This window comes from Leguminivora glycinivorella, chromosome 22 (assembly GCF_023078275.1).
Source record: "Leguminivora glycinivorella isolate SPB_JAAS2020 chromosome 22, LegGlyc_1.1, whole genome shotgun sequence".
NCBI classification, from domain to species: Eukaryota; Metazoa; Arthropoda; class Insecta; order Lepidoptera; family Tortricidae; genus Leguminivora; species Leguminivora glycinivorella.
Genome location: NC_062992.1, coordinates 719926 through 745810, shown reverse-complemented (window position 1 = coordinate 745810; position 25885 = coordinate 719926). Strand labels below are relative to the sequence as shown.

The 25885-nt window shown below is 37.0% G+C and overlaps 1 protein-coding gene across 3 annotated transcripts in view; it reads right to left on the bottom strand.

The window, feature by feature from the left end:
• LOC125237680 (serine/arginine repetitive matrix protein 1) overlaps positions 1–25885 on the bottom strand; it is a 125862-nt gene that overhangs the window by 8736 nt on the left and 91241 nt on the right. For all 3 annotated transcript variants that reach the window (XM_048144823.1, XM_048144822.1, XM_048144824.1), the window contains 4 exons: positions 20267–23061; positions 20066–20193; positions 19484–19684; positions 18607–18766 (listed from right to left, as the gene is read on the bottom strand). In XM_048144823.1, coding sequence (XP_048000780.1) covers positions 18607–18766; positions 19484–19684; positions 20066–20193; positions 20267–23061 — 3284 coding nt within the window. The remainder of the gene's footprint in view (positions 1–18606; positions 18767–19483; positions 19685–20065; positions 20194–20266; positions 23062–25885) is intronic.

Genomic DNA, 25885 nt, shown 5'->3' with positions numbered 1-25885 from the left:
TAAGTAATAAAAAATGACTGAATAAACTTTCTAACTATTTTATTATTTCCAGCAATGTCACTGACACCTGTCAAGTACCTATTAGCCATGTCACTAATGACAATTACGAAGTGCACGCATTTAATGTGCAGATTTTGGAAAATTAATTTTGCAGTTTAAATATCTAAGATGATTTGCTGATATGCGCTGATGATTGCCACTGGGTCAATTGTCGGTTTTAATAAATGCCCGCATGGTGGTATACACACTGCATATTTAAGAGGATACGGTAGCGAAAATGCTAAAATGGAAAGGAGCCCCCCTTTCAACTTGGGAATTTTAGTTAAATGTACAAGTGTTAAAGTGTTATTAACTAGATTTATCGAAAAAAAATTGTCCATTAAGAATAACTCAGTCAAAAGATATTTCAAAAAAATCTTTAAAATCGAGGTTCCGCTCTCGACTCTTTCCTCCTTCAAAACTTAATCAATCTGAACGAAATTTGAGAATCTGAATAACAATGAAATAGTATATGTCGGACCGTTTAGCTAGGTAGGACCGCAAAGCTAGTTTTGGTTAATTGTTACCAATCTTGAGTATCACACCTTTTTTTGCGCCACAATGAAAAAGGCCGTTTTTGGAAATTTTTGATTGGCTCTAGAATCTTTAAAAAGCAGAATATCAAAAAAATCAAAACGGTCCGACACAGATAAAAAATATATATATAACAATCTGTGTTGAAACAATCATTGCTCTATCTTCAAAACCAGGGAGGAAATAGTCGAGAGCGTTGTATGGAGAATTGACCCCTACCGTATCGTCTTAAGAGACAAATACAAAAGGGTGGTCAAAGGTTGTGTCAAGAATTGAAGATACACAACGCACCAGTTCATTCACAGTATGACGTCACAACCCACTGTCTCAGGTAGAAAAATCAAAATCCTAAACTTGGCACTTGTTTACATTTCCAGTCGCAGGTGATAACCGAAGTCTAAATTGAATAGACGGCTCGATTCGAACTTTAAGGTACGTCATAATTATATTCGCGCTGGATCATAGGAAAGCGCTGATGGCCGAGTCTAGGAGCGTACAAAATGTCATTTGACAGTTGCCAGTCGCTTTTCGGGGAAGGAAATATCGCTATGAAACTGGACTAATCTCTATAGGGCCTAGTGTTTGTGGGTTAGAATAAAAGGGTCAGATAACAGTGAAGGGCTTTTGAAAAACTAGTATCTACGTGAATCCTGGTGTTAGATGCCAAAGCGGACCCCAGATTCTAATTTAAATTTTATTTAAAAAAGGAAAAACAAACGACATGTATAGGTATCGAAGGTGTCAGTGTAATAACCTAACCACAAAATTAAAATTTTGAAAAAGCTCCGACATAGGTAGTGGACTGATTTTCATGAAACATGGCTAAGAACACTCCCGACTAACTCAGCTTTCAAACAAAAAAACTAAATCAAAATCGGTTAATCCGTTCGGGAGCTACGATGCCCCAGACAGACACACATACAGACAGACACGTCAAACTTATACACCCCGTCGTTTTTGCGTCGGGGGTTAAAAATGGACGTTATTAAAAAAGCGTCATTTTTGACACTAAAAATCCTGTACTCATCGTTTCTAGAGCTAATATTTGACTTACTTTAAAATTAGAATAGTGCCGAGTCGCGAAGGCGGGGTGAACGACCCGGTGACGTCACCGGCACTTGTTTAGGCTGCGCATGATTGGCGCAGGCCTTCTAACTGCGAAGAGACAGGCTAGCCTCTCGAGATCTCGACAATTTAGAGTTTTCTTAAACTAAATAAGGTAATGGCGCCTATTAACGTGGTACTTAAGGAAGATTTCAAAAGATACCAAAAAATTAAGGGTATCAAAGCTCATTAACGACCACAAATATTTTTTTATGGAAGAGTATTTATTGAACTATTAGTTTTGAAGAGTTTTAGGATCATTTTAGTTTATTATATGTCATAAAATGATTATTGAAGCCAACATACCTAAATTTTCTATTACCGTGGTAATGAACAGGCTGCAGTTCTATTAACGCGAATTGAGATTTCATTACCGAGGGTATGAATGACAGTGTTTTTCTGCCATCGGTAAATAGAAATCCATCTCAAAATTCGGAGCTTAATACCGACGGTTGAATATACAAATTATGACAAATACATATACCTATACTATCCTCCTTTATGAATACCCACAGAAGACTCAGTTTCACCTAAGAAATCTGTACTTACGGTACACTAAATGTCATATTTTGATACAAGACAAATATGTCGCTCGGTAATAGATACTTCTATAGGAACCCATTACCGACCCAAACAAATATTGCATGGATCGGTAATAGATTCTCATATATTCTATTACCGAGGGTTATCTGATCGTACCATCGGTAATAGGCATAAATTGGAGTATTATAAAATCTAATTCCGACCCATAAAAACAAAGTCATACAGATTTATTTTCATTACAAATCAAAATAAAATATTGCAACCTTATATTAAAACCAAGTTTACATAACTGGTAAGTAAGCATCAGACTTTATGTCAATGTTTAAAAAAATTGACAAATTAACGGTTTTCATAGAAACTACGAAATCAGTCATGAAGTTTTTGCTAAAAATTTAAGGTTTTGTTGAATAATTTTCATACCGCGTAAATAGTTCTTTGATAGCGTGAATAGATCAAGATTGAAACAACTGTAAGACATTATATAACTGATCACATATACTTAAAATAAAGCAAAAAGAACTAATATCACTACTTTAACTATTACTGTGGTATACCACAGTAATAGAATCTACTCACGAAATGGCGCCTTTCACCGCTGTCTTTTAATTTCCACTTTAAACACATTTCCAGGCTAAACAATACGTAAAAAGTACTCAGAAGTCATGTAGAAAACTATAAACAATAATTTGAAATGCATAACTTTCACCTGTTTGCCATAATTATTACGTAAACTACTAAATGAGATTGGAGTTCACTTAGGTTTAGCGTCACACGTCAGTATGACACAACCTCTTCTCGCGGCCCCGTGGCAAAAACTGTCAAATAGCGAGCGTCTTCTTTCATTCACACTCTCTATCGCCTATATGTGCGTTAGTCAACTAAACAGGCTTCCTTTGTGTGAGTAACTTTTTTTAAGAAATTGGTCGGTTTGCGTATAAAATGCGTATTTGCAAATGCGGCGGTAATGGACGTCGATTTCGATACCCGCGTTGATAGCCGCCGTTACCTTAGAAGCTCAAAAATCTAAAATCTACTGAACTGATTTTTGACGTGCAAGGCCCGGAAAAATGGGTCTATATTTACATACAATCACGCCTGTATCCCATAAAGGGGTAGACTAGGCAGTGCACATGAAACTACTCAAGTTTCAGTGCCACTCTTGGAAATTAAGGGGTTGAAAGAAAGCGAAATTGTGACATTGCACTGACATGTTGCCAGCCCCTCGCTTACCCCACAATTAACCCAAACTCGTATCCCACAACCATATGTCTACGTAAACCAATATGTCCTATGTCGGCTCTTCACTGTGTACGAAAAAGTATGGGTCTTAGATTATGGACATAATTTCAAAATCACATCCGTTTCTTTGATCTGCGGGCTGATTTTTGAGTCTCACGCGTTCGAATTCAGAAAATTGTTACTGAAAATAATAAGCAAGTCACCGTTTTCAACCGGTATTTTAGTGACAGTGAGACTCAAAAATCGGCCCCCAGGAGGGCGATTTTTGAATCTCGCATACGGGATTTTGTCACTAAAATACCGGTTGAAAACGGTGACTTGCTTATTATTTTCAGTAACAATTTTCTGAATTCGAACGCGTGAGACTCAAAAATCAGCCCGCAGATCAAAGAAACGGATGTGATTTTGAAATTATGTCCATAATCTAAGACCCATACTTTTTCGTACACAGTGAAGAGCCGACATTCGCACGCCGTGAGACTCAAAAATCGGCCCCCTGTATTCGTAATTTACTGGATGCAGTATTTTTAAATGTAACATGATAATTCTGCAACTCAGGAATTAGGAAAAGCAAAGTGTTATATTTTCTATTAAAAAGTAGTTAAAAATACCTAAAAGAATTCGCAAGATAAATTCCATGCACTGAGTTGTGTAAAGAACTAATAATTGAGTTGTAAAATGACAAATTAATTCCACAAGGTATGTTGTGTAGGTATCCGTCTACAGGTATAAAAACATACATACTTAATAAGTATACTTTTACAGTGAGTCCCAAAGTTCAATAACCAAAAAATTCGACGTAAAAAAATCACATTTGAATGGCCACAAAAAGGTCTTTCATCGTCATTATTCCACCAAATGCGGTCTTAATCTTTATAATTTTTAAAGTTCACTTTACAACCAAAGGAATCGAAAAGTACCCTTTGAATAATGACATTTTTATTACGTTCTTTATGGATTTTCGTGAATTATTGCGTGCATTACAATTGGAATGTTCATACTCTGCCAATAAGCCGAAAAGTTTTAATAACTTTTTTCAGCTACTCTTTTTTGGTTGATGAACTTTAGCGAAAACCCTTTTCGTCCAATTCTGCTAGATCAAGAGCCCAGGCCCGCCAGACCTTCCTCAAATTCTCAAGGATGAAACTTTGGGACAATGTAGAGTTCACATCGGCGTTTAATGTGTGCATATTTTCTAGTTCGGCCCATCGGCCAATTTTTTGCTATCAAGTGATGAAGGTGAAAAAAAAAAGTGCTTACTTTCCTTAAATTCTCAAGGCTGATTTTTATATATGTGCTAGAGGACGTTGCTAGAAATTGGTTATCATCAATGCCAGACCGTTTCCGCCGGCCATAACTTTTACCAGACGCGACAAAGTTGGCAAAAAACGACTCTAACTTACCTCATTTTCTCAAGCCTGATTTTGATATATGATACGCAGGGACCTATAACTAGACCGTTTGTAAGCAGCCAGACCAATCGGATGGACCCAACCATCCGCCAGACCGACTTAAAGTTTCGATATGAGCATTAGTAGAATTGAAATATTCCGGGTCTATAAAAGCTAAAAACTTGAATTTACTATATTAAGCTACGTGTATATTGTATACTTGACGTAATAAGCGAGTTTCAAAAATTTTACTTCTAAGGAAATAAAAAAAATGAAAGTTTATATGTGGTGCAAGATTAATTTTAAGCTATGAATTTTATTTACACTGCGTAAGTACATGTGTATTTTATTATAAATATAACTTTTACCAGACGCGACAAAGTTGGCAAAAAACGACTCTAACTTACCTAATTTTCTCAAGCCTGATTTTGGTATATGATACGCAGGGACTTGTAACCAGACTGTTTGTAAGCAGCCAGACCAATCGGATGGACCCAACCATCCGCCAGACCGACTTAAAGTTTCGATATGAGCATTAGTAGAATTGAAATATTCTGGGTCTATAAAAGCTAAAAACTTGAATTTTCTACATTAAGCTACGTGTATATTGTATACTTGACGTAATAAGCGACTTTCAAAAATTTTACTTCTAAGGAAATAAAAAAATGAAAGTTTATATGTGGTGCAAGACTAATTTTAAGCTATGAATTTTATTTAGATACACTGCGTAACTACATGTGTATTTTATTATAAATAAAAGAAGAAAAGTAAATTAAACTTTTTTTTCGGTCATCGAACAAGGTGGTTTATCATCAACCCCGTTGTAACCCATGTCGGAGATGCTGAATTTTCAAACACGAATACATTTTTGGTATTCTTCAAATACATGTATGCCGTTATAAAAAGTTTAGAATACTTTACGTGTGTACACACTACACAACATATACACTTATACTTTCCACCTCATTTTAACTGAACTTATATAAATGCTTAAATAACTTTTGTAGTATGCGAGGGATTTGACATTATATGCAACATACACATAGTGCCTTTATACATAGTGTGAGGTCCCTCGCCCACAAATTAAAAAGGATCGATCTTAAAACTAATTTTAAACCACCTTGTTCGACGACCGAAAAAAAGTTTAATTTACTTTTCTTCTTTAAATTTATAATAAAATACACATGTACTTACGCAGTGTAAATAAAATTCATAGCTTAAAATTAATCTTGCACCACATATAAACTTTCATTTTTTTATTTCCTTAGAAGTAAAATTTTTGAAAGTCGCTTATTACGTCAAGTATACAATATACACGTAGCTTAATGTAGAAAATTCAAGTTTTTAGCTTCTATAGATCCAGAATATTTCAATTCTACTAATGCTCATATCGAAACTTTAAGTCGGTCTGGCGGATGGTTGGGTCCATCCGATTGGTCTGGCTGCTTACAAACGGTCTGGTTACAAGTCCCTGCGTATCATATACCAAAATCAGGCTTGAGAAAATGAGGTAAGTTAGAGTCGTTTTTTGCCAACTTTGTCGCGTTTGGTAAAAGTTATATTTATAATAAAATACACATGTACTTACGCAGTGTAAATAAAATTCATAGCTTAAAATTAATCTTGCACCACATATAAACTTTCATTTTTTTATTTCCTTAGAAGTAAAATTTTTGAAAGTCGCTTATTACGTCAAGTATACAATATACACGTAGCTTAATGTAGAAAATTCAAGTTTTTAGCTTTTATAGACCCAGAATATTTCAATTCTACTAATGCTCATATCGAAACTTTAAGTCGGTCTGGCGGATGGTTGGGTCCATCCGATTGGTCTGGCTGCTTACAAACGGTCTGGTTACAGGTCCCTGCGTATCATATACCAAAATCAGGCTTGGGAAAATGAGGTAAGTTAGAGTCGTTTTTTGCCAACTTTGTCGCGTCTGGTAAAAGTTATATTTATAATAAAATACACATGTACTTACGCAGTGTAAATAAAATTCATAGCTTAAAATTAATCTTGCACCACATATAAACTTTCATTTTTTTATTTCCTTAGAAGTAAAATTTTTGAAAGTCGCTTATTACGTCAAGTATACAATATACACGTAGCTTAATGTAGAAAATTCAAGTTTTTAGCTTTTATAGACCCGGAATATTTCAATTCTACTAATGCTCATATCGAAACTTTAAGTCGGTCTGGCGGATGGTTGGGTCCATCCGATTGGTCTGGCTGCTTACAAACGGTCTAGTTACAGGTCCCTGCGTATCATATATCAAAATCAGGCTTGAGAAAATGAGGTAAGTTAGAGTCGTTTTTTGCCAACTTTGTCGCGTCTGGTAAAAGTTATGGCCGGCGGAAACGGTCTGGCATTGATGATAACCAATTTCTAACAACGTGCTCAAACACATATATAAAAATCAGCCTTGAGAATTTAAGGAAAGTAAGCACTTTTTTTTTCACCTTCATCACTTGATAGCAAAAAATTGGCCGATGGGCCGAACTAGAAAATATGCACACATTAACCGCCGATATGAACTCTACATTGTCCCAAAGTTTCATCCTTGAGAATTTGAGGAAGGTCTGGCGGGCCTGGGCTCTGGGTCTATAGTAGGGTGTTGCAAACATTTTCTTAAACTAGGTAACTATGTCAAAACTTAATAGTTTGATAGGCTTCCATAATTTTCTGACTAAAATATTTGCTTATAAATTAGGTCCAGTAAATTTACATTATGATCCGAAGTTCAAGGTTCTAAGGGCACCTATACCTATCAAAATGTTATTGAAATGCATATGTACGCCTTAAAGACAAAATAACCACACAAACCTCTAAAGAAGTTCGTAAAGCATCCATCGGGTATTATGTCATGAGTTGATAACTGTAAACCGATGGTTTTAGCAAGTAATGCATAATGTATGAACATGAGACCTTGACAGGAGCTTACCCATTAGGCACATCAACATGTCATAATCACTCCCACTGGGCTTTAACAGTATCGTTCCAAAAGCTTAGAGAGAATCGGAGGCTAAAATTGCTGACTGGGACAATGAGCATACTAGAAAAGAGGCCTAACTGAGCATTTCTTTTTTTTTCGACTTTTTTAGACTTTTTTTTTTTGTATTTGTACTTTTTATATTAAAATTTAGTGTAGTTCTTGGTTGTAATTCGACATTTAGAGACCTTCTACATCTCTAATTAATTGTATAGAGTTAACTTTAGTTAGAACTTAGATATAGTATATAATGGTATCAATTGTAATTTCAACTCAATTTTAAATATTTTTTTAAATACCTATGTACATGTGACGTGTAAAAGTGCCCCTGTTGGCCTATTTGCTGAATAAATTATTTTGATTTTGATTTTGATTTTTCGCCATTTTATGAAATGTGATATTTTTGAAAAAAATTATGGTTATTCTACTCAGAATCACTAGCTTCTTCAATCCTAGTAGTTAAGAAAATTGTCCCATACGATTATTTTTTCTTGTTTTATTACCATTTTCCATACATGTTGTGTGGGGTAACAAAAGAGGAATGTAACAAAAATTTATGGAAATTCTAGGATACACTCTGTCTCACAGTGAGATTGAAAGTACTCGTGATTCTGAGTACAATTGACCTAAAGTTCCCTAAAAAAATCAAAATAAAAAAATGGCAAAAAAAGAAATGCTCAACTATGCTCAACAGTGGGCCATTAAAGGCCGGATATGATGATGATGAAAACCATTTATTCGAACTACATACCTACACGGATTTTTCAACAAATCAGTGACTGTTTTTAGTTCAGTAGGTACCTAATCAAAATCACACACGTTTTTTACCTACTACGATTAAAAATAAAATACCACACACAGACAGACAGACAGGTACGTCAAACTTAAAACACCTCATCGTTTTTGCATCGGGAAGGCGTCAGAGGTTAAAAATAGAAAATAGAAATTAAACTAAACTAACTTAATTTATGAGGAATAAACTGTATATCTACAGGTGTCTCATACCGCTGCCAGTTGGTAACGTTCCCTTAAAACTAGACACATTTCCTTGCTTATAAGTCACCTTACACTGGTTAAGTTTAGCTAGCAACTTCTTGCGCAGGCGCTGCCAATAGTAACCCAGCCAGCTTTGTGTCAGTTAGGTAAACTAGGTGGCGCTGGCAGTGGGCGGGTGTGGGTGATGATGGCTTTTTATCACAAGTGTATTGCTAATTGCGAAATCTTATCCTTGTACCATCGAGATTTGCTGATTTCATTTTCTTGAGATTGTCTTTGCAAATGAAGTCATGTCATAATTAAGACGCTACAGGAGCGAATATGCTAAAATAGAAAGGATATTAACTAGATTTATCGAAAAAAAAAATGTTCATTCAGAACAACTCAGTTAAAAGATATTGCGAAAAAATCTTTAAAATCGAGGTTCCGCTCTCGACTGTTTCCTCCTTCAAAACTTAATCAATCGTAATGAAATTTCATAATCTGATTGTTAATCTGTGTCGGACCGTTTAGATTTTTTGACTAATTGTTACCGATCTTGAGTATCACACCTTTCTTTGAACCATATTAAAAAAGGCCGTTTTTAGAAATTTTGATTGGCCTAGAGCCGTCTTTTAAAATAAAAATAGCAAAAAAATCAAAACGGTCCGACACAGATAAAAATAATAATAATCTGTGTTGAAAAAATCATTGCTGTATCTTCAAAAACTAGGGAAAAAATAGTCGAGAGCGTTTGTATGGAGAATTGACCTGTATCGTATCGTCTTAAATGTTTTGTTAAAGTATACATTGCAATAATATTACTGACGCGACGTTACTGCTGTGTTGGTGTGGGAAATATGACTGTCAAAATTATTGATGTATTTTGTTGCTGCTGAATTTCAAGGAGACCCCTATGTGTAGTGTGCGTAGCCGAATGCACAACCGCTCACGAAATGCTCACGATAATCACTTTCGTAGCTATTATATCTATCGCTATCGCTCTTGGGTATTGGGGCGAGCTGTCGCTCTGGCCAGACTACATTTCTGCGGCGTTTCGGTGGCGGTTTACGTCGCAGAAATGTCATTCGGCTACGGGGCCAGGGGGGTTACCATGAAGTGCTAAAGCCATTCACTTTAGGTTGAGAGAAAGGGACGAAGCTACATCAGTTCCATAGCTCCGTCCCTCTCTCTCAACCTAAACTGAACGGCTTTAGCACTTCATGGTAGCCCCCCAGGTATCACTTCATCGTGGCACCACTTATTACATTAGCTACATTTTATGACTTATAGCCAGTTGATCAATATTCATACCACGGTACTAATTGAAGATGGAGTAGCGTAGCTATATCTGTCTCTTTCAATATCTCGAATGCTTCATGAGAGTGTACAGGTTGACAGGTTATTTAGACCCTGCTTAATACCCTCGTTTCTATGTCTATGGATAGGATAATGACTATAGTGACAGCTGAAACAGTAAGCCCACAACAGCATCACTGTAACGGTCAGTATCTGAACACAACCTTAAGAGGTCAAATACCTCGTTGAGTAGATTAGTGTAAGAGCACCTGGTCCGCGTGAGTGAAAGTAAACGGCTGGAATGGTATGCTGCCGCGGGCCCTAGACCACGTATATTGCCATTGCCTACATTGTCGTCAGCCCAGACACGAGGCCTAAAATACTTTGGGCGTACTATTGTACATAGATGATTTGAAGTGTACTGTGCGTTTCTCCAGATAATTCCTGCCACGCACTGGGTAACTGTACCTACGACTGGTTGAATTGGGGCGGCGGCTCAGCGAGAGAGGCCATGACCCTTGTTCCGGGTCTTTTCTGATGCAAAGGCTTGTCTATCGCAATTCAGCAAGGGAACGCATTGAGTGTGATGGGCACCTTTGCATCTGAGAGGGCCCGGAGTTTTATGAATAGAATTTAGTTTTATAGTAATGTTAGTTTTAATAGAGTAGTATTATATTAATTAGTATTTTTAAGTTAGTTTTACATGTTCCTACGACTTGGTATTGCCAATGAACTCTTTATCTTTATTATAGTGTGGTATTGCTGACTATTTGATGGGAATTAGCATCAAAATACTTGACATTGAGAAACACAAACGAAAATGATTGTCTCTGAGACGTGAATTCTCTGAATGGTTGGCTGAATTGCTCCTTTAATCCCTAGGTTTGTGTCAAAAATACTAGCCCTTTAGCCAAACCTAATAGACCAAAACCTGAGACAGGCAAACTATGATGGCGCCACGTATCCAAACCTTCGACAGTTGCCAACTCCATTACCAGCCTACTCCACGTAGGTAACCGCAACCGCAAAATGTCTTTGACATATTATAACTCCGTATAGACAGATAAGTCTAAGAAAAAAACGTACCTCAAAACCATACAGAAAAAGGTACGGTGACCTAGATGGCAATACACCTTTGGGGGACGCTCGGCTAGATGGCGCTAATATTAATATTTGACATTTTAACACATATCAAGCTAAGAATATGGTCCAAATTGTCAAAACTGAGGTTCAAAAGTTTTAAGCCTGTGTCGAGAGATGGCAGTCTATGCACTGAGTTTACACATTTTACTTTGACAGTAACTCTCTAATGAAAACTGTCAAGCGCGGTTAGCGTGCGGTTCCATACAATTTAGGTTTAGACCGACACGGCGGTGTGGGACTACATTGCGCTATTCGATTGCCGTGTTGAATTGTATAAATATTATAGGACATCTTACACAGATTGACTGAGTCTCACGGTAAGCTCAAAGCTTGTTATTTGTTTTATTGTGGGTACTTACTCAACATATACCTATATAAAATACAAATAGGTATAATTATGTACATAGTAAGGTAACTGTACACTATTCCGGGATAGTAAAATGTGGTACATTATTCCGGGATACTTTAGTTTTTGTCGCAAAATAAGGAAACTATCAGTAAAATCTTAATTTAAGGCAGTATTTTATTAAATATAGATCAAATAGAACCGAAAAAGTCAATTTTCGAATATCTATCATATCTTTTGAAGCCGTGAGGTACCTCCAAACGCGTCAGTCGCAACCACGCAGTGCTTTCTATGGGCGTGTTTGACGGTGAGCTTAACGCGGCAGCGGAACTTCTTAAGGGTTTACTGTGATACGGGTAAGTTTATTTATATTAAATTTGAATCATAATTGTCTTATAGTTATTAAAAGACATTTATATCATCTTTTCAAATTAATTTAAAGCATATTTTAATTAAAATACCCGCTCCCGGAATAATGTACACCATTTTGACGCGGTGTACATAATTGCGGGAGTATCCCGGAATAACGGAAACACAGTCTGCAATGTTTTTATGTTTTATTACTATTTGCGGTGAAGTATATTTATATATTTGATGTAAATATATTGAGTAAAGATTACAGATTATAGTGACATAATTACGGTACATATATTTTTTAGATTTTAGTCTCATAATTGAGTACGAAATGTATACTCGTTGAGTAATACGTGCGAAATATTGGAGTGTGGCATCGACATTAAATTTGTTTTATTTCACAAAATTAAAGCACAAAATTTGAGCAGCAATTTGTTTTATTTCGATGTTTTGAGTATAATTGTTATATAATCTTCCAATGTACTAAGAAAAAAATCTTGTTTGTCTTTTAACATAGACTTCGTTTTGACTGCCGTAATTAAGTACATGACTTTATATGAGTGTATCTTATTCCGGTATGCCTATATAAAGTATATTAAAATATAAAAACACAAAATAAGGTATAGAGACCCGACTATTATGTTTTTTAACTTCCTTAGTTAGCTAAAAATCTTTATACCGCATATTGGTTTGTCCGTCAGTCAGTCTGTCCGTCTACGATTTAGCTCAATCATTATTAGTACTAGAAAGCTAAAATTTACATGAGGATAATACATAATAGGATAGACATTCATAAATATAACGACGGTCAATCTGTGTAAGAACGGCCTATAATATTTATTTATTGAGTACTATTTATTTATATATACATACTTGAATATCGTAACACCACCATATATGTAGGTATACGGTGTAGCTCAGTTATCACCAGTACCAAAAAACTGAAATTTTCACGAGTGCCGTGCAATTTTTATATCCGGCAATAGCTTCTGGATTGAAATTAAATTTTGAAAAAAAAACCCGACATTGTTAAGCGTTTTTCATCAAACATGGCTAAGAACACTCTCGACTAATTCAGCTTTCAAACGAAAAAAAACTAATCTAAATCGGTTCATCCATTCGAAAGCTATGCCTTAGACAGACAGTAAAACTTATAACACCCTGTCATTATATCATACAATAGTTATACCGTAAAATATCATATTTCCCATCCCACCCCAACCCATCAAAACATTGCCAATTATAAAAAATACACTCTGTATAAGCATATATCAAAACGATATGAGCATTTATATATTTACGTAAACAATATTTTTAATTCGTTTTTTTACATTATGCTTCAACAACGTGGACTTTAAAGGTATCCCGTAATTACGTACAACGACTCCCGGAATTGAAGCCATACCAAAATTGTATCCCGGAATAATGGGCAAACTAAGGGTTAAGTAAAACAACGGTAATTTCTATAAATTAGAAGTTACGATGCAAAATAATATCTTAAATCCATCGTAGAAGACTTATCCTTAAAATAAAATAATTAACACGACTAGAAACATCGCATTTTTTTTACAATACTCACTCAAAGTAGGAAACGTCTTAAGTTCCCGTAATATGGGACAGTTACCTTATTGTAATTATTGTTAATTGTTGTGACATGTAATTATTGTGGAGTAGGCGAGAGGCTGGCAACCTGTCACTGCAATGTCACAATTTGGATTTCTTTCAACCCCTTTTTGCCAAGAGTGGCAACTGAGACTTAGTAGTTCACGTGCATTGTGCTCTGCCTACCCCTTTTGGGATACAGGCGTGATTATATGTATGTATGTACATAGAAAGCATGAAATATTCATGACACAGGAACAAATAAATGCCCTTACCGGGATTCGAACCCAGGACAGCGGCGAAGCTTAGCAGGCAAGATCCCCACCCGCTAGGCCAGTCGTCAAAACGTAAGTACTTAACCAACAGTCCGCAATGTAACAAAAATGGCACGCGAGTTCGCGCGTCTAAATAGGCCTTTAGACCATACAATTTAGGTTTAGATTTAGACCAGGTATTTCTCTTGAACAGTATTAGAGCAGCGTTTACGCGATTTGTTGCAACACCCAAAAGAGTCAGTGCGGTCGCTCTACTGAGTTACTATTGGTACCAAAGTGTAGAAAAATTCACAACGCTTTTATGACACCGTAAGACTCAACGTACGTACAGGTGAAAAACTTAAGAAAGTCACCTGTTGTATGTGCGAGTGACGTGTTCGAATAGAGAACACATATTTAAAATTAGTAACACAAACAAAACAGACGCCTATTCGAACACGTCACTCACACATACAACAGGTGACTTTCTTAAGTTTTTCACCTATATTCAATTCGATTAAATTCAAATCATCAGTTGCATTTGTTTTTACTCGTTCCATTTTGAAAAAAATAGTAATAATTATAAACTCTAAGTTCGGCAGCATTAATGTAAAATTGCAGTGACAAACTTTTTTAAAATTTATATGGCAGGCGTAGGTAGTTTTCACATTATCCGATCCGATATCAGATGTAAGAAGGATTTCAAAGAGAAAATCAAAGATGGCGGCGTAATAAATATATGGGAAATCGGTCCATCCGATATCGTATCGGATAATGTGACAACGGACTTAGGAGGATACCGTAAACCGGGTTTAATAGCATAGCTGGGATGAACAGAACAGTACAGGGAAACAACTTTGAATATAAATTGAAATAGATACCATACACTAAAGAAAAAGCGATCAAGTCCACTGGTGGCGAAGCCGGGAATCGAAATAGGGTCTCGAGCTAACGCGGCTGACGTGATAAACCGCTACACCGCTACACCGTCGAAATTTCTCTAGTGTAAGTATGTAATATTTAATAAAATAATTTGATTTTGTTCGCTGCATCAACTTTGAATGTATTTTTTTTTTTTACAGAGGATGGTTGACCATTTCCTCCATTTATAATCAAGTCGTTTCTATCTCTCGAATATGTAAGGGTGTAAAGACGCAGACTGATATCTAACAAACTACTTTTTGATGTCACCGGTCATAACTATCTCGCCTGTTTGTATGATAAGCGAGTTTTCGTAGAACACCAGGTATCAGTCAAAAACCTCAATATAATCATTACTTCCGGGAAATCGTTGACTAATGTCACTTATGATAGCTTGTTTAAAAGGACTAACAAGACAATGTCCGATATGATGGTACCAATGAATAAGAAACCTACTTTTCACCACACCAACTGGTAACGGCTTACTTTGCTATTCGAAAACAGATAGCAAAAAAAGTAATTTCATACAAATTTTAACTTGATGTCTTAAGCTGGTTGGTAGAATTTACCTATAAATAATGATTTTGAATCATTAATATTGAATAAATTGATGGATTTGATTTATGTAGTTTGATGTTTTATAGTCAGTATTTTATTCGTGTTGGTGTGGTGAAAAATTTTGTGTTTCACTCGGTGGCAAACTTTGTTTAACCTTCGTGCCTTGAAATCCTCGCAACGCTCAATATTCCATTTTTTGAACCACTCGCTACGCTCGCGGTTCAATATTGAAATCTTGAGCGTTGCGAGGTTTTCAAGGCACGAAGGTTAAACAACTACTTTGTCCCCTTGTAAAACAAATAACTATTTTTTCCCCTCACTAGCTCGGAAACACGTGTTTTGTCCTTTAATACCAGCGGGTAAAAACGCATTTTATCCACTAGTGGGTAAAGTAATTTGACCTTGAATAAAGTCAAATTAACTGCTTTAAAATTGATAAAAGTAGGTGAAACTAGTACTAAAGATGATTTACCACCTGTGGAATTACTGGAAGCAGTTATTAACGCATTTTTTGCGTTGTAGTTTCCTCGCTATAGTGAGGGGAAAAGTTTTGTGTTACACTCGGGTGCAAATGTATTTTACTTCTCGTGTGTTAAAAAACTCGCAAGTTCAGGATTCTATTCTCGAACCACTCGCTTCGCTCGTGGTTCAACTATAGAATCCTTTCACTTGCTCGTTTTTCAATTCCACACTCGGCGTTAAAATACAACTTTGCCCCCTTGTATAACAAATAACTATTACTGATTTCCAAAACTTTAATGGAGGGGGCAATCTATTCGGTTGACATAAAAATAGTTATTTGTTATACAAGGGGGCAAAGTTGTATTTTAACGCCGAGTGTGGAATTGAAAAACGAGCAAGTGAAAGGATTCTATAGTTGAACCACGAGCGAAGCGAGTGGTTCGAGAATAGAATCCTGAACTTGCGAGTTTTTTAACACACGAGAAGTAAAATACATTTGCACCCGAGTGTAACACAAAACTTTTCCCCTCACTATAGCGAGGAAACTACAACGCAAAAAATGCGTTTATCACTGATTCCAGTAGTTCCACAGGTGGTAAATCATCTTTATTACTAGATTTACCTACTTTTATCAATTTTAAAACAGTTAATTTGACTATATTCAAGGTCAAATTACTTTACCCACTAGTGGATAAAATGCGTTTTTACCCGCTGCTATTAAAGGACAAAACACGTGTTTCCGAGCTAGGGAGGGGAAAATGATTTTATTGTCACAGATGTAGGTATTCGCGAATAGTTCTCTCGAAGCAGGGTTAAAAAATCCAGACCACCCACGTAGGTTAATTATTAGGCATTCCAAGATAATGACTATTACTTATAATTCAACTGTTAAACCTTAAAAATAGTCAAACAGTCTTTGCTGACTACAAAGCGCCATTAAATATTAAAATAATCGTGGTTTTGTGTCATCTTGAAACAGGTTTAAAATTATCGAGTTAAAATTAGAGACCTTAAAAATAGTCAAACAGTCTTTGCTGACTACAAAGCGCCATTAAATATTAAAATAATCGTGGTTTTATGTCATCCTGAAACAGGTTTAAAATTATCGAGTTCTCTCGTTGTAAATCGACTTTCAATTGAGTACCATTGGTAGCCCCGCAGTCTTTCGACATAGGTCGCAGAGAGAGCGTTCGCTGGGAAAATGCTTCGGTTCTTCGATGATAAACGGTGCTCTAAGTATGATTCACACTAAAAAGGAACGGGATGGGATGGGCCAAAGTTTCTTTAGACGATTTTTGGATCACTATTTTCATAGTAGGTATTACCATCTAATGTTCTGTTGTGAGTTACCAACACGTAACTCACAACACACACGTAACACGGTGGTGGTGTGGGTATCTTGCATATACCAAACATCAAACAAAAAAAAACTAAATCTAAATCATAATATTGTCTTCGGTTACCGCGATAGTTACTCATGAAATAAATTCATTATACGCGATTTAATCCGTTTCCATAGTTTTATTTCATAAACCTAAACCAGTTTATCCGTTCGGGAGCTACGATGCCACAGACAGACACACACACAGACAGACATACAGACAGACAGACACATCAAACTTAAAACAGCCCATCGTTTTTGCGTCGGGGGTTAAAAATACATAGTTGTAATGAAATTCCGCAACATGGCGCGTAGTCACATATTTCTGGTCAGGCTTTACGGGAATACTTTATGGACATTTTGTTTTTATGACATCACATAGGTATAGAAAATAAATCACTGTTCAATAGCAGCATAATAGCGTCATGAAAGTATGTTTTCCCTAACTGATGTGATAAAACGTTGTGTAAACAACTAACAATTCTGCAACGAGGAAAAAAAGTTGTTTTCTTGATATAAAATGCAATCAAGCAGATAACTCTGACACATGTAAAAGTCAACCGCAACAGCGTGAAACGTGAGCCCATCACGAACCTTCGACGTCTTCCCTCCCTGTTACACTTACGTACAAGTGAGACAAGGACAAACGAACATGGTTCGCGGTAGGACCCCTGTCAAGGTGACATCGATCCTCAGCCGTGACGTGACGCAGCAAAGTGCCTTCTGAGAAAACAAAATGGCTGGAATCATCGTCCACTGATTGAGTACCAACATCTACTAAGTCGCCAGATATATTGAAGCGCTTGAGGTTCTCAGAAATATCGAAGCACTTAAACGCGTTGAAGATAGAAGCGTGTTCATGTATATGTGATCAGCTTGGCTGCTCCGATATCTGATGGCGATACTGATTGTCATTATCTTATCTTAAATCGGCGGGGCCCTTACGGATACACTTCGACCCATCGGGATCTTTTCTGCAATTACCCCCCACGATCCTAAGACCCTTCAGCTATTCAGGCGCTTGATTGTCAACTGATTGTCATTGGTGTCTTATAATCAAGCAGGGCTCGCTTCTACTACTACTGGCCTAAGTGAAACTTATAGAAGGCATAAGATCCACTGGCAATCAGGAATGGTGTTAAATTAAAACAAGATGGAACGCATGGAATTTGGTAATACGAGTATGATACCATACTCTTTATTATACTGTGATGATACTAAGTACCTAATCACAGAAATCCATTTGCAACTTTTGCAAATGTCAATTTCCCGAAGTGATTTGCCTCTTCATTCTTATTGTGTTGAGGATTTCATGTTTTTTCCTTATACCTTCAAATCAGCCTTGAATTTATACCATTAAGGGTATATTTGCACGTTTTTTAAATCTGCTAAACAGCCATCCAGTTTTTAGCTATTGAGTAGACTATTCAGCAGTACTTTTCGCAATCAATTTAAAATAAGATCACTCACCAAAGCTGGAGAGTCAGGAGGCGGCGCCGTCCTAGACTTGGTCCGCCTGCGGTCATCGTCCGAAGGTCGCAGCTCGCTCTCTCTATCCGAGGAGTTGTACCGCCTCGCTTCTCTTCGCTCCTGGTACTTTCGTTCTTCTTTTAGCGTTCTTTCGTATCTACTGTAAAGAGAGGAGAATAGTTAGAAGAGTAAGGGCAAAGAATGAATACAACAGATGTTCCCTTTGGCTACTTATTTCTTATTTCGAATAATTCCAAAAAACCTTCTTTCAATTCAGCCTATGCTACTCCAGTATGCCTGAAGGCGGTATCTCAAAATCAAAAGAGTCTAAGATTTGAACTGATACTATAAGTATAATAAAGAGTACTATCAGCTAAAGTACCATCTTATAAGTTAGCCAAGGATCTTATGTATTTTGTAGTACGAGTAGCATTGTGATGATGGCAAACGTAGAATTGCGAAACCTGATACTGAGTTTGACCACCGTTTCTAATCTTGTCATCTATTCTTAGGTATACTTGCTATTTTCTTTCTAACTATTTCATTGAACTATTAATATGTACTTTAATTACATGATTTTTTTGTACCGACCGGTCTGGCGCAGTCGGTAGTGACCCTGCCTGCTACGCGGCGGTCCTGGGTTCGAATCCCGGTAAGGGCATTTATTTGTGTGATGAGCACAGATATTTGTTCCTGAGTCATAGATGTTTTCTATGTATATAAGTATTTATATATTATATATATCGTTGTCTGAGTACCCACAACACAAGCCTTCTGAGCTTACCGTGGGCCTCAGTCAATCTGTGTAAGAATGTCCTATAATATATATTTTTTAATTTATTTTTTTGTAATATTTTCAAATTAGAAGATGAATTACCTTCTCTCCAGTTCAGTTTCCTTGTATTTCCTCTCAGGGTCGCTGTCTCGTTGCTCCGAAGGCCGGTACCGCTCCAGGTTCTCCCGGGAACCTCTGTACCTTTCCTCCTTCTCATATCTCCTGTCATCTTTGTACTTTCTCTCTTCCTTGGGGTCGTCCTTCTTCCTAACATCGATGTCGCTGGGCTCAGGGTCTGTATATCTGGAAGTAAGTGGAGGTTTTAGACTATGCTTTGGAGAAAATTTAACTAATATTTTAGTTGTATTATTCTGATCGTCAGAAGGGATAAAGGGGTCATTATTTACTCAATAGCATAAAGCAAAAGAATGTAGTAGGAGTTGGCTTCTGTTTTTGAATTTCGCACTCTTGGTTCGATGGAGTCAATTTTGGACTCGTCAGCTGCCACTGCCAGTGTGGTAAAAAGAAGAGATGAATAAAAAATGTCAACAATGTATAGACGGGGAACATCATACTTTTCAGTGAATTTTTCTTTACCTTCAATCAATCAATATCATTTATCTTATCTTTAGTGTCCGCTCGTTTTCTTACATACATTTATTTGAAAGGTGCTTAAACAGTTACCTTCTGTAGTCGGAGTCATCTCCGGCAAGATGTTCCGGGCTCTTGAGCACCCTGGTGCGTGGCTTCGGCTGGACCTCTTTCTCCTTCTTGCTCTTCTTGGAAGAGTCGCGAGAGAACAGCTGTTTCATCTAAAATAAAGCAAATATTAATTAACAATTGAACATCATTCCAATTTTTGTTCAAACATGTAATATTTATTACCTTCTCCAGTCCAGATAGTTTCTTCGTAACTTTAGGCGGTTTCGCACTGATTTTATCGTCACGGCTTGTACTTTTTTCGTACCTCTCGCCTCGGGGTTCAAAGTGAGAACCATCATCAGCGCTCCTCTCTCTTGGTACGTAGCCATCTTTCCGATAACCGTCGGGCCTATAGTCTTCAAAGCGAGCCGTATATTCACCGTTGGCATATATCTGTTCACTGGGATAGTTGTCTTCTGTATGCTGTCGTTCGCTAGCCAAGAGCAGAGACGTGTTACGAACGTCATCTATGCTGCCATGTCTTCGAGATCTATGTATTTCTCCACAAGAATCTTTACGGAAATCATTCTCGATTCCAGAATCGACTAGTCGGTTGTCAACTTCATATCGCCGCGGAGTTTCTTCGCGGTAGTAATCCCGGCTGTTTCCAGAATCGTGACGACGTATACTATAGTCTTCCTTGTAGTATTTATCCTTGTTCTTCATTCGACGGAGAGAGTTGTGATAGGACTCTGCATGCTTCGCGTCGTTGCGAATGTTTGCATACTCTTCTTCCCTTTCTTGAGCAATTTCTGGATTAGAAGCGTAATGCCCCTTCCTCTTACCGAAGCCCTCGTCTTTCCTATACTTATGTCCACTTTGGATAACGTCGTGACTAGAAGTCAAATGTTTCTTGATCCTATATTTCTGCTCCTTGTATTCATCGGGAGTAAGCACTGGTTTTCCAACGTTAATTTCTAAACTTGGAGGTTCATACTCTGGTTCTGGTGGGAACCCATTTCTTTTCTCTGCAATTTTGTCCATGGGCTCTAATTTATCAATAAATTCACGCCGGTCTAACTCATTTTTGGAAACTTTATGGAAAGTTCTAGATTCCGTATTATATTTCAGTTTATGATTATCTGAATCATACTTATTGTAATCTTCAGTGATGCTACTCTCAGCAAAGCCGTCACGTTCTACGGTATGACGGTAATACTTTGCTGTTTCATTGACATATTTCTCAGTAGCGAGTCTTCGTTTTTCAGCTTCATAGATTGGATCAGTTTCGACTAGATACTTTGTTATTGGCTCTCCTGTATTGATCCTATCGCGATCATACCTTCGGGCATTCAATCTTGACTCCAATAACTGTCGTCTGTGACTTAATTCATTAAAATCTAAATCAACTTTATCTTCACTCTCAAAGTGTTTCCTTTTAGTATCCATACCGTCAGCTTGTCCTCTAGAAGTTTCAATGAAATCTCTAGATTTGTCTTCTTTTATGGGATACTCGTTAGCATATGTTGGTTCAATATCGTCAAAGCTTGTCAGTTTGTATTCTCTGAATCTCGGCCTTATTGGTGAATCAATAATTTTATAAGTTTCAGAGTTTTTGTGCGTCGTTTTATTTTTGTATTCTGACTCGTGCGAACGGTTATTGGAATATTTGTACCTTTCCTCATACCCGAGTCCTTCATCCTCATCAGAGTGCTGAGCATATCTGTCTCTGGGAGGAGTAAAGGTTTTGTGAACAGTCTGCTTGGTAACATTATTCGATTTCGTGTCTCCGAGATCTCTCACTACATGAGCGTATACAACCCCTCTATCCGTCATTTTATTAACAGGCGAGGGCACTCGATCTGGACTAGTATTTCTGGCAAACAAATTAGGATCAGGACTCACACTAGGCTTAGTGTATGAAAATGGTTGATTAACGTTAGTCCCGTTAGGTGGAGATATTAAATGTGTTTTTGGAGGAGGAGAGTGCTGGTCCTCCTTAAGGAGCTTTACCATATGATCAACAGTATTTCCTCTAGTCAGCGGAGGCTTATCCGGTGGCTGTTGACTACTGTGTATCATATCTTTACCAGCATAAACGTTTTCTTCGATCTTTCTAATGCTATCCTTGATTCTATCCTTAAGTTCAACAGGGTTTATATCTTTAGCTTTTATAGAATCAATTTCATCGACCAAAAGTGTCTTCTTAACTTCTGTTTTTCGTTTAGGCGTTTCTTTTATGGATGGTGATTTTTCATTGTCCTTATCAGGAGATTTGCCCTTTTTAGTTCTTGCTGGTGGTTTAGGTTCTGGCTTTTTCTCAGGTGTTTTATATCTGGGAGGTTTTTCTATCGGGTTAACTTTAGAGCTTTCACTAGGACTAAGTTCTTCAGATTTGGTACTATCTTTTTGGGATAGTTTCTGTTTTTGAAACACTTCAAGAGGCGGAGTTTTTTTAAAGTAATCTTCTCTCGGCGAACTTTCAATGATGGGTGATAGTTGAGTCTTCTTATTTCTTAGTGACTTTAAAAATTCCTCTGACTCACTGCCTGATCTTTTGCGGATAGGTTTAGGTTGTGTGTTCAAGTTAGTGTTCGATTTGAGGTCCGACACATCACTTTTGCTTCTTTTCACTACAACAGCAGGCTTAGCAGTAACAACAACGGGAACGTCTGAAGTTTTATTCCGCTGTTCTTTAGCTCGTCTGAACAGCGTTGAAATGGAGGTTCGTTCTTTCTTCTTCTTGGAGCCTACATCGCTGATGGAACGTTCTAAAGGTGCTTTTTTGTCGCTGTTGTCATCGCTGTTCCTCCTGTTGGTTCTGTCCTCTTTCTTCCGCCTGTGTGGGAGGGAGAAGAACTTCTCCGGGTTGTCGGAGGTGCAGGTGACGCTGTCGGCCTGCGCGCGCACCCGGTTGGCCTCGTCGATGAGTTCTTGCTCCGAGAGGTGTGTGAAGGGCTCCTTGCGTATAGTCGGAGGAGGCTCCTTGCGTATAGTCGCAGGGGGTTCCTTAGAGGTTCCCCGCTCGCGCGGTTTTCCTGTAAAAGAATTGCCATTGTAACTTTAGTCTCAGAATAGGACGAAGATATTTGTACAGATCTATGAAGAAATATATATGGCACACTATTTTTTATGGATACAGTTTTTTTTCAATCATTGTGTATGGTTATTATTTCAAAATAAGTAGGTACGGTCAAGTAAATTGATAAATTATGTAGTAGTTTGTGTGAGCGAAAGTAAACCGACTTTACATTGGACATAATTTTCAAAAAAAAAATTATAACATTCACATGAACCACAAATTGATAAAAAAAACAAATTCCTTACGATACTACTAAATGTACATACAAACCTACATCAACAGTAAAATACACATATATTGCTTTATTAATTCAAATATTAGGCATGCGGTTAATTAAAATCGTACAAAGATTGTTATTTATAGACTCAGCTCATGCAAAAAGACAGCTTCGAATCCCGCACAAAAACTCGAGAATTACATTTACCAAATGACTCGTTGTAAAATAGGTAATTAATTAGATTCTCCTGAAGATTAACTTTGACAAAAACTCTGGTAAAAACGTGATGTAAACACAATCTCGTTTTATTGGAAGCGAAACAAGTTTTACTGTCTTGTGTGGAGTAATTATCAAATCACTGATTTGATTTTGAAAAGTATCAATCAACGTTGTTCATGTGAAGAAATATCACGATGTTTTTCGACAGCTTGTGATGCTGATGTTGATGAATGATGATACGATGAGGTGGCAAACTGTAAGGCCTGATTTAGACGGCGTGCGAGCTCGCATGCGATTTTAGTTACATTGCGGGCTGTTGAGGGTACATACAATTTTGCACAGCCATCAAATACCGCAATGTAATAAAACTCGTATGCGAGTTCTCGTACCGTCTAAATGGGCCCTAAGGTTAGGACAAATATTGCCAATGCAACCGTTGTAGGTACCTAAGTACGGACTGCATCGTGAGTTGCCAAGCCAAAAAAATCTTCGAGGAAACGTTTGAGCACATATTTAGATATTTTTATGAATCTCGGGAGCTCTGATTGTGTATTCTCACGAATCGGATAAAGATCCCACCCCGACTAGTCACTTAATTAACGGCCGATAGAGTTTAGATGTTATCAAATCGATTAAAAGAGAACTAAACCCATAAAGCGATTAAGGCTTCGCTGAAACCGACCAAAAATAGCCGTGAGCGCATACGGTTCACACTTGATCTCAATAAAACCAGTATTATATGATTATTGACCGATGCATTAGCATAATTTACTATTGTATGTTTAGATGTTTCCCTCTAGTTGTAAATCTCAAAGGATCAGATGTTTTTGTTGATCCAGTCTTCCAAACGCGGAAATTTGCAAATAGGCGACCGGTCTGGCTCTGTCGGGGTAGTGACCCTGCCTGCTAAGCCGCGGTCCTGGGTTCGAATCCCGGTAAGGGCATTTATTTGTGTGATGTGATGAGCATAGAGATTTGAGCCTGATCTATTTAAGTATGTATATATCGCTTAGCACCCATAGTACAAGCTTTGCTTAGTTTGGGGCTAAGTTGATCTGTGTAAGATGTCCCCAATATTTATTTATTTAGGACTTCTGTACCTACCAAGAGATGGCGCTTAAGACCACCGTGAATTAATTGTGACAATTAATCGACGAACTGTTTTTCAACTTACGTTTCCGAAGCATAATATATTGTTTAGATCTAGAGCCATTATGTATAATACTTATGTAGCTACAGTAGCTACGCTATGTCTCTTCTTGCTGGCAAAAGTAACGGTCAAAGTCTGACATAATCAGTGAACATAAGAGCATTCGCAAATACTTATAAACTTGGAAATGTTGTCTTGTTAAAAAAGTTATGCTTGTATTACTACTAACCCCATTTTGATAGGCCCGCTAGTTTTTCCCCTAAATTAATGATTTATTAATTTTGAAATCCTACTTGCACTTGACTAAAAACAAGCCACGATTCGATAAACCATATTCAATGGGTTTTTACGCCTTCTCATTTCGTAGAATGTTAATTAAAAATTTGCTTATTGTAAAAGAAGAAAAAATAATTACTTTTAGTTAACAATGAATAATTAGCTATAAAAATGGGTTTTATTATAGTTATAATGGGTAGGGAATAATCACTTTACCGATAAATTGTAATCTATCTGTGCCGTATTTAAAATAAAATGGATATTGAATTTTTAAGAAAGAAATAAAAACGTGACGAGTTAATGAAATCTTGAATAAATATTTTATTCTTCCAATGGGATGTCGACTTTATTGCTTCATTCTGCATTCTATACAGCTTGATTGATTTTAAAGATTACATTTCGTTTTAATTACAAACTCACTACTTGTGTTTTTTATTGTGTAAAATATCCAATGCTACCGCAATTTTAATACTTAACAAAATTAAATTTAAACATACAAAAATTTTTTGACGGGATATTTTAACTGGAGTTGGTTCGCAAGTCGCAAAATTTAATTTTATATCCCTTCGAGGAATCCAAACAAATAATTATCACAAACCTTTAGCGTTTTTATATTTTGCTGCAGAGCTTGTTACATTACACTCTTTTCGGACACTTTCAGACAAATATGGCGCTGATTTTCAAAATAGGAAATATCAAGGTGGTAGGAGTTACTGATCTACCGGTTCAATTTCAAAATAATATATCCACGTGTAAACCTCTAAGCTACAAGTTTCATGCCTTAATAGCTCAATTCTAATGGAAAATCAATTACACCAATGACCATAACAAAACGCACCCGAATCGCTCCGAGCGATCAATGTTACATACAGTTCAGAAGTCAGTCGGAATTGGTCGAAAAAGCAAAAGGTTATAATG